Source organism: Hippocampus guttulatus, chromosome 1 (assembly GCF_054856545.1).
Source record: "Hippocampus guttulatus isolate MCC_2025c chromosome 1, RoL_Hgut_1.0, whole genome shotgun sequence".
Taxonomy (NCBI): Eukaryota; Metazoa; Chordata; class Actinopteri; order Syngnathiformes; family Syngnathidae; genus Hippocampus; species Hippocampus guttulatus.
In genome coordinates, this window is record NC_141261.1 from 3,775,258 (window position 1) to 3,784,420 (window position 9,163).

At 42.3% G+C, this 9,163-nt stretch overlaps 1 protein-coding gene across 3 annotated transcripts; it reads right to left on the bottom strand.

Annotated features, from left to right (window-relative positions):
• Positions 1 to 251: 251 nt before the first annotated feature.
• On the bottom strand, positions 252 to 2,827 carry LOC147210086 (N-acetyltransferase 8B). Of its 3 annotated transcripts, XM_086130033.1 has the most exons (3): positions 2,706 to 2,827; positions 1,875 to 2,398; positions 252 to 693 (listed from the first exon to the last, which is right to left on the bottom strand). In XM_086130033.1, the coding sequence occupies exons 1-3, from the start codon at positions 2,722 to 2,724 to the stop codon at positions 613 to 615; spliced, it is 624 nt and encodes a 207-aa protein (XP_085986159.1). In that variant the 5' UTR covers positions 2,725 to 2,827; the 3' UTR covers positions 252 to 612. The 3 variants fall into 3 exon arrangements, with proteins under 3 accessions (XP_085986159.1, XP_085986142.1, XP_085986151.1); XM_086130016.1 differs by lacking the exon at positions 252 to 693 and having other exon boundaries at positions 1,502 to 2,398; XM_086130025.1 differs by lacking the exon at positions 252 to 693 and having other exon boundaries at positions 1,502 to 2,393; positions 2,706 to 2,765.
• Between the last annotated feature and the right edge of the window lie 6,336 nt (positions 2,828 to 9,163).

Sequence of the window (9,163 nt, forward strand, 5' to 3'; positions counted from 1 at the left end):
GTGGTTGAAACATTTATTAGGGGGAGGTCTTTTTTGTAAAGGCCTATATGAGTTGTATAATAATGTTAAATAATATGATGTCATTTATTTCCACAAATAATGATGCTTATAAGTACTGTATTTTCCGCACTATAAGGCGCCTTGGAGAATAAGAAACCTTCAATGAATGGCCTGTTTTAAAACAGTTTTGATTTATAGGGCGCACTGCATAATAAGACGCAGAGAATAGAAGCTACAATAGTGGCTGGAGTTACGCAAAAGGGAAAACAATACAATACAATAGAGTGTTATTTATGTAGCGCTTTCACATACAGCTGCAGCTGTAACTAACGGCTTTACAGAACATTTAAAATACTACGTCCAAGAAACCAGAACATTGATCCACATGTAAGGCGCATCGGATTATAAAGCGGACCGTCGGCCTTTGAGAAAACTGAATACTTTTAGGTACGCCGAAAATATGGTAATTTGTACTGCGGTATATCTTTCTCACTGTGTCGTTTCTATCGCAAAACAACCTCGATCCGCCCTGTGTGGTTGTTTTTTCATTACAATTTTTCGAGGCTGTGGATCACAATGGAATAATTCCCCAGAAATTCTTCCAACGTAGTTCTACTCACTGTCATCCGACTTGCCAAAAGATGTAGGCGTCTCTTGAAGCGATGCAGCAAGGGACTCCTCTGCGCACAGTTCCTGTTTTTCAGCAAGCAAGAGAGAGCCGGTTGTGGGCATGTCACAAACAGACAGTATATACAGTACACAGAAATCGTGTTTTACAACTATACTTAACCATATTCACAATGTCATAAGTACGTGTGGATAAAATGCAACAGATCCCGGGAACAACATCGGACATCTCAGTCCAGAAATCTGCAGTGCTGGGAACAGCAAGGATACTGCGCAGAACCCTCAAGCTTCCTGGCCTCTGGTAGAGGACCCGAGCTGAATGAGGGACGGACACCACCCGAGGGGGGGGTGAGACGAGGAATTTTTATTTATTATATATATTTTTTTAAGTCCGCAAACGGTCCGCGAGAAGCTGCGAAAGGCAGCAAAAAAAGAGCGAGTCACATAGAGCAATATATACAGTACTGTACTCCATGTATATGAAAAAAACCATTGATGAATATGTTTGAAAAAATCCGCGATGCACTGAAGCCGCGATAAACGAACCGCGAAATAGTGAGGGATCACTGTACAACCTCTCCATTCTCAAATTTTTTTGTTGGCACTTCACTACTACTTGTGTTCGTCCCACATGGAATAACCCCAACTTCTTGCTAACTTTCTTTTTCTCCCTCCAGCGAGGAACTCTCTCTAGTGGGCATTATATGGCTCTTTTGTTTTGTTTTTTGGTTTTTTTTGGTCAACTACAGCTTAACGCAAGTCATGTTTGCTTTGAAGTGTTTGTGGTTCGGTAGTCGACTGTGACACAAGGTGATAACTAAATGTAATTACAACCGTTTGCCTGTTTTCTTGACGAGACAAAAGGAGGCATCTATTTGAGGGCAGCGGTTTATTTGTGCATGACACCTGGTAATTAAGTCTGGCCTGATATCTATTCAAGTGGAGGCCACTCCATTAGGAACTACCAACTAAAGTTGCTTTGCATCATGTAATTAGAATAATGTCCAAGTGGGAAGAAGTCTTTGAGTCTTTCAGAGGATTTTCTCCATGCGTGTCACACTGATTCTGGCCAGTTTGGAGATCCAGCGATTGGCGTGTGTGTCGTTGTGCGTCGACATCTGAATAAAGCCGCTTTTTCGGAGAAGCGAGACGGCCCCCGTCTGTGGCGAGCTGACATCCAGCACAAGACGTGCGAAGCCCCGTTCTTTACAAAAGTCTAATGCCCGCCGGGTCAGGTGGGAGCCCACCTTCCTCCGACGCCACGGGAACGCCACAGCCAAGTGGGACATCTCGCCGCTATCGCCGCTCCCGTCGGCCGATGATCCTGTCCTCATACCGCCGTTCAAGTTGCTACGATGCCCATCTTCTTCCGTTTCCCTTTGTCCAATCACCGCCACCATGCCCACCACCCTGGACAGTTCTCTGTCTTCTGCCTCCGCCACCCAGAAACCATTATTTGGGTTGTCCAAGTAGTTGGCTTGGATGTCAGCCATGTCTGCGTTGAGCCTCCTCAGCATGTAGCCCTCGTAGATCTCGTGACAGCAGAAATAGATGAACCCGGCCCACGCCGCGCCGAAGAGCAGCGCCTGGAAGTAGGAGCTGCCCCCAAGCACGTAGCCAGCCATGGAGATGCTTAGTGCCACACCCACGTGGTCAGAGTGGCTCATGGACTTGAAGAAGGCCGGGTATATGTTCTCGCGGATGCTGTCACCAAACAACTCTGTGACCACACCATGATCGGAGGGTCGGTATTCCCTGATGTTGACCTGGACTGAAGGAGGGAAGCAGGGGGGAGAGCTCAATGGAGGCTAATCGACGTGCGGCTTTAACAACATTCCTCCTGGATTTTCTGATTTGTAACCAAAGAGCAGCACTCTCGTTCTCCGAAGGCAATTTTTATTGCAAATTGATGCAAAGAGCAAATGTAAACATGTGGAAAAAGCAGAACTCAAATTGGGATGACATTATTTCCTAAAGCATCGTGGGATGAGAATATTAAGACTACAAACACCTCACAGAATTCCAAAATGTTATTCCTGAAGTAATCAGAAAATTCGAGAAGATTCACCATAACTTACGGTTGTTTTTCCGGGCCATGACGACTCCTTTTTCTCCTTCTCCTACGTTTTCTGTGCACTATGAACTTCTCGACGCTGTGCTTGCCCCGAAGGTTTAGCTACGGCTAATCAGCCAATCACAGAGGGGATGTAAATTACTCTAAACAAATCCCTCTTACACCTCCCTCCAAACACAAACACACATTGAGATTATCAAACGGCTGCCTGAGTGGACACGCTTCAAATCAAATAAATCACAGTGTTGTTTGGATGATGGGATGTCTTTCCAAAGTTAATTATCTCAGCTGACGAACTCTGCAGTCAAGGAGGATGAGCACAAATCCCGATTAAATTAAAGCCTGATGTGAATCCAGTTTGTTCGTGCTTTTCAACTCCAAGAAATAATATTGGCTGCAGCCGTGTCCTCCCTCAAACTGCCTTTAAAGGCGCCATATAGCGAAAGCAAAACCGATATGGTGCCAGACACATACATGGCAGCAGGGTCCATGTGCTCTATCTCATCTGATCTAATTTGCTCTGCAGTCTGCAGAAGCACGGCCTTTGGACCCGCTTAAAGCAGCATAGTCCTTCATGAATGTGGGAGTGCTACGAGGACGAGCAGGTCTCCAAATCTCTCCACAGAATTCTCACGGTGACTTTGGGGGCTGCAATCACATCTCAAAATTCCCCCCTCAGTCAAACACACTTAAATGATGCCAAAATCACCACCTACTTGTAGTATGGCATGTGCGTGTTTTCAACGTACAGATTTGGATTTGGTCAAAATGATCCTTGTACACACAAATTCGAAGAAAAAAAAACATGACAGAAAAGATTGTGCTGGCATCACCTTTGAAAGGAAACTACCGATACATTCATTCTAACTGCTATCAATCAACAGTGCCTTTCGAATAGCTTTCATCAGCATATAGTGCTTGTAAATGTGACATACTGTTCATACCACTGAGCATCATGCATGTGCATGACGTGTTTTCGACCAATTTCAGCACACTAAAACATGATTGGCTCTATTTTTGTGTCTAGCGTGAGTTTCGCACAAAAAGTGTCTAATTGTGCACGTAGGTGGAGTTTTCTTTTTCTTTTGGGATTTTCGCAGCCAAGCGGTGATACAAATACAATACAATACAATACATGCAGATTTATATAGCGCTTTCACAACAGCGACAGCTGTAACAAAGCGCTTCACAAAACAGTTAACATAAAGTAAAATAATAAACACAACACATAACATAAAACACGGACAGTCGTGCAGTCCTAACCACTTTTCCGTCACACGCTTTGTTGGGCAGGTTGTGCCCATGAACACAGCCGACTTGATACCCGCCTGCCAATGGAAGCCACCTCCTCTATTTCCCTTTTAAATCAGCATCTGAGAGGCGCAATGTCTTTTAACATTGCGGAAATAGAAATACACAGTCCGTTCAGAAGATCTAGTGAGTGCGCAAAGTGAGCTTCTAAGGAACTGCAATCAGACCTCCACGGGCGGATGATGTCAAGTTGGCCAATGGTGATCAGAGAGGTCACCACTGTGAAGTGGGCACTGTGAGCCCACGTTCCAACCCAATTGTTTGTGTGTCCCTTGCCTCCCAATAGCTGTGCCATGGGCAGGGAGTGGGATTTTTAAAATATAATAAAGATGATAATAATAACAATCTGTACAATGACTTGATTTCTGCAATGATTTAGAGCACAGTTATCAAACTCAAGGCCTGGGGGCCATATCCGGCCTGCCGGGCCATTTTATGAGGCCCGCGAAAGCAAATCATATGTGCCAACTTGCTAAAATCTGGACCGAAATGTAAAATTGTCACGTGAAATAAATAACGTTGGGATGTCACAATAGTTTTGTTACCCAGTTTACACTCACTTGAACAATGTTTCAATAAACTATTATAATTGACTTGACTGATTTCAAAACTTGTAATATATTCATTTGTTGTGTACAAGTAATAATTTTGTGGTTTCACTGTCGTAACAGCCCTCCAAGGAAAGACGTAGCTCCAAATTGGCCCGCGACTAATATGAGTTTGACACCCCTGACTTAGAGGGTTTAGTGCATGCGTTTGTCAGATTTATTAATTAAACACAATGACACCCACCACACAGGTCAGTGGACTGCAGAATCTGCGTTGCCTAAGCTGCGATCAAACACACCAAAATTGAGTTATACCAACCTGCGCCACAACTTAGACCTGATTTTAGCAGGTCAAAAGATTATTTTACCTTCCGCCATCAAATTGTCCGGTGTGCTGGGGGTGTGTAAAAGAAAACACCCTACAGAACGACCAGCATGGCGCAGCATGGTCTGCTAAATTCCCAAACACTCTAAACAAGGATTGCAGCTCACAAAATTGCAGCGCCTGTTTTTTACACCCAAGCATACATGCGCAGTGTACAGAAATAGAACCCTTTGTGTTCTTTTACAAAGGTTTTCTATTCAAGTAAACATGGCATTCAAAAGTGTAATTAAGTGCACTTGGAAAAGTTTCCAGTCTGCCACATATCAAGATTCTTTGTTGGCCACCTCTCAGGTATCAAACCTTATTTCAATATGACAAAAGAGAGAGCACGCAATCTATAATTAAGTCATGGGTTATTACTAGAGGTGGAAATTGCAGGCTTTTGCTCGCGGTGCATCATGATAAAGTGATTTGCGATGATTTGTGTATGTGAAAACAATCAGCAACAATACAGTTTTATATTTATGTTATGGATATTGAAGATATCACCTATATATGTTATATGTTTAGCTTAAAACTTTGTATCATAGACAGGTCGACTTTGACACTAGTCTCTGTCCTGAACATCTGCTGAAGTACTTGAAACAAAGAATGTAGTGTGAAGTTTAGATTCTATTTTCACTTGATTAATTAACAGCCCCCAGAGGGTTTTCTTGCCTCCTCCACCTCGTAAAAGTCCCTGAAGGCTGTCAAGTGCCTTCGAAGAGGAACCCTAATCTCAAGATTTGTGGACCAGCAGATATGGTCTGTACTTTGTCAAAATGCCAAGATCGAACTGCATTGACCTTTCTTTGTTTCTGATTTTTACATGAGGGGAAGGACTGCCCGCCCCTAATTAATATAATTAACATACTATGCCTATATGTACGTGTGACTGTAGTTGCTCGGGGCTTCCTGATGAAATCTGAGACTCACAGGAGCCCGAATCGATTCGTGTTGTGCCCTGAACGTTCAGTAAAACATCTTGCAAGAACTTCTCCATTTCCAGCCTCTGACTTTTGCACATCAACTCAGCCCGAATCAAACGAACACGCGGAGGACCTGGGGAAGTGGAGAACGGTCAAGGGATCCCGCCGTGTCGACAACAACACGCTTCCCCCTGTTTGATCATCCTCCAACAATATTTAATGAATGTATTGATGATTTGATGCTAGTCTACAGTTACTGTATCAACAGGGACAGTGATAAGCTGAGCCACATTGTATAATATCTGGTGATAAGTGATAATGGTATAATGATCTTACAGTTATGACTTATTTAAAACTCTAATGTCAGGTACAGTATATTTAAGCCTACAATTTTTGTGAAAAGGTCACATTTGTCATGGTAGCATGTAGACACATAGCATTGTGAGAGAAGTTCAGAGTGAAAGCATGTTATGTTGCAAACCGGAAATCTCAACGAAGCTTTCAGATGCACATTGCAAAATGCCGCCTCCATTATCGGTGTGGGCTTGTGCCTCTCAAGAGCGCAGCGTCAGAGATATTCGTGCGATTTGACAGAAATGCCCACACGCTCATACCTGCGTTCTGCAACAGCGCAGCCATTGTGCTCCCACCTCTACTACTATGTGCTTTTCTGAATAGAATGAATAAGCGGGGAGAGAATAATAGAGCTGGGAAACGTTTCTTGTGAACTTTCAACCGACGCTCTTCTAACATTCTAAGAGAAAATCCAATAGATATGTAAATAGTGCTTCCAGTGATTATTGGATGTTTCACCATCCCAATTTTGCTGCTTCACATCTGTGTTGACCTGTGAACTAGTATTCAAGTCATTGAATACTAGTTGAATATTTACTCTATATTTCTTAAAAATGGCCATTGGCAGGAAGCTCCTTTCAAAAGTAATATTGTTCGAAGAAAGAAAAACGTGCTGCAGAGGTTACTTGCCAAAGAACATATTGGCAGACCATATGAAAAATGGCACAACATTTTGGAGACCGATGAACCCAAGAGGCCCAGGGTTCGATTCCGGGCTGCAGCCTTCCTGTGGGGACTTTGCATGCTGTTCTCCCCGTCCCCGCCCTGTGTGGATTTTTTTCCGAGTACTTCTGTTTCCTCCCACGTTCCAAAAACATGCACTGTAGATGAATTGGACACTATTGTCTATGTGTGCTCTGCGATTGGCTGACAAACAGTTCAGGGGTGTACCCCCACCTACTGCCCAAAGACGGCTGGGATAAGCGCCAGCATGCTTGCGACCCTCGTGAGGATAAACAATTCAGATAATGGATGGATATCGTATCACGAGTTACTCTGCGATTCCCGCCTTTAATTGATCACATTAATGCATTGTGCATCCATTGACTCTCAACAAATGAATCCAACGAGACAACAATGATGTGTAAAGACAGAGCAGGTCGAGCAACTGATGAAAATATGGCAAATTTTAACTCAAATTTCGAAAAGGTACTGAGTTCTTTGAGGTACAGCTACTTTTGTGCGCTCACATGTAGAAAAGAACACTCCCGACTGCGTTGATTACACTGCTTGGAAACGGCATCAATCAGGCTGTGAAATTCAACACACTTTCAAACTACTTGACGGTATTTAGGGCCTTTTTTTAAAATGAGAATTGAGCCAAAAACACTTGAGGGCTGATTGGTCATTGTCATGAATAAGAGTCCGAGTTTTTGAAAGGAGCCATTGTACGCAACTGCTCTGTTTGGTATGCTTGTCACATGGTGGCTGCATTAAGAGTCTCAACCATTAAATTCCTCTTCATATGCAGGCATCATTTAAACACACTCCACGCAACACCACTTCAACTCCAGCCCACTTGCCTCAAAATTTTGGAATTGAACCTGACATGCCTCCAAAGTGCGTATGTGTCGTGCAAAAACACAGCACAAATATCCATTTAGTCCAAATGTCTTGCATTATTTTATGAATGCATTTCTCCACGGGCAATGAAATGTCTCAGTACTGATGGCATGTTTTTTTTTTTTAAATCTGTGAGTGCTCATTAACAAACAAACTGGAGCGTCATCCGTGATTTTTTTAAATGTTTTTTTTTTCTTTTTGTATGTGAAGGACTCATATCTTGTTACTTTTTTAATGAATAATTTTCCCTTGTCACTGTTCTGCATCGGCCTCCTGCTTTGGAGTGTGCTGAGACAAAAGTGATGCGTGGCCTCACCTCAGAGTGAGAAGCCCAACTAATCATCATCTTGGAACTAAGAGGATTGCACGTAAATGCACACACTCTCACGAGGCTAGCAAGTGTGTTAAGAATTCTAGTGAATAAAATCCGAACACCGGCTAAGGAGAGGCTGATGGCAAGAGATAGGGATACAAGTGGAACTTCTAATGTAAGGGTGTACATAAAAAAAAAAAAAAAAAAACTATCTCAGAGGGCTGCATACAGAAAAAAAAGGCTTCAATGGTCACTTTGACATTTTACAGCTTTGACAGATGCAATGCGCTAAAATTGTTATCAGTGTTGTAGCAGGGAAAGGTATGCGGAGCAATTACCGTATTTTCCGGACTATAAGGCACTTCGGAGTATAAGACGCAACTTCAATGAATGGCCTATTTTAAAACTGTTTTCCTATATAAGGCACACCACATTATAAGGTGCATAGAATATAAGCTACAATCATGGCTGCGGTTGCGTTACAGATCCACTAGATGGAGCTATGCTTGAGGAAATATAATACAATATAATACTCTTTATTTATATAGAGCTTTTACAACAGCTGCAGCTGTAGCAAAGCGCTTTACAAAATATTTAAAATACTATGTCCAAGAAATCAGAATGTCGATCCATATTTAAGGCGCGTCGGATTATAGGGCGCACTGTTGGCTCTTGAAAAAATGGAATGCTTTTTGGTGCATCTTATAGTGCGGAAAATACGGTATATATCCATCTTATTTTATTTGTACCGCTAAATCATAGCTTTTTGGTTCATGTTATATGGCAAAAATTGATTTCTTATTTTTTACTTCATCAAGATAATAATTAGTCTGATTTGTTTCAGAAACAGCACCTGGCAAACAGTTGTGATTCAAACAGTTTTCTTCTGATGGAATATTGTTTTATTTCACAAGGCATTCAATCAATTTGTGGCTATTTTAGTTGTACATATGTTTGGTGTCTTGATTGGTGTCCATATCAAGAAGACTCTCTGTAAAACCAACATATTATTTATTAGTTGTGCTGCTTGTCATGGGCGGTGCACCCATACATATCTATTAAAAAGGAGATATGTTTTTG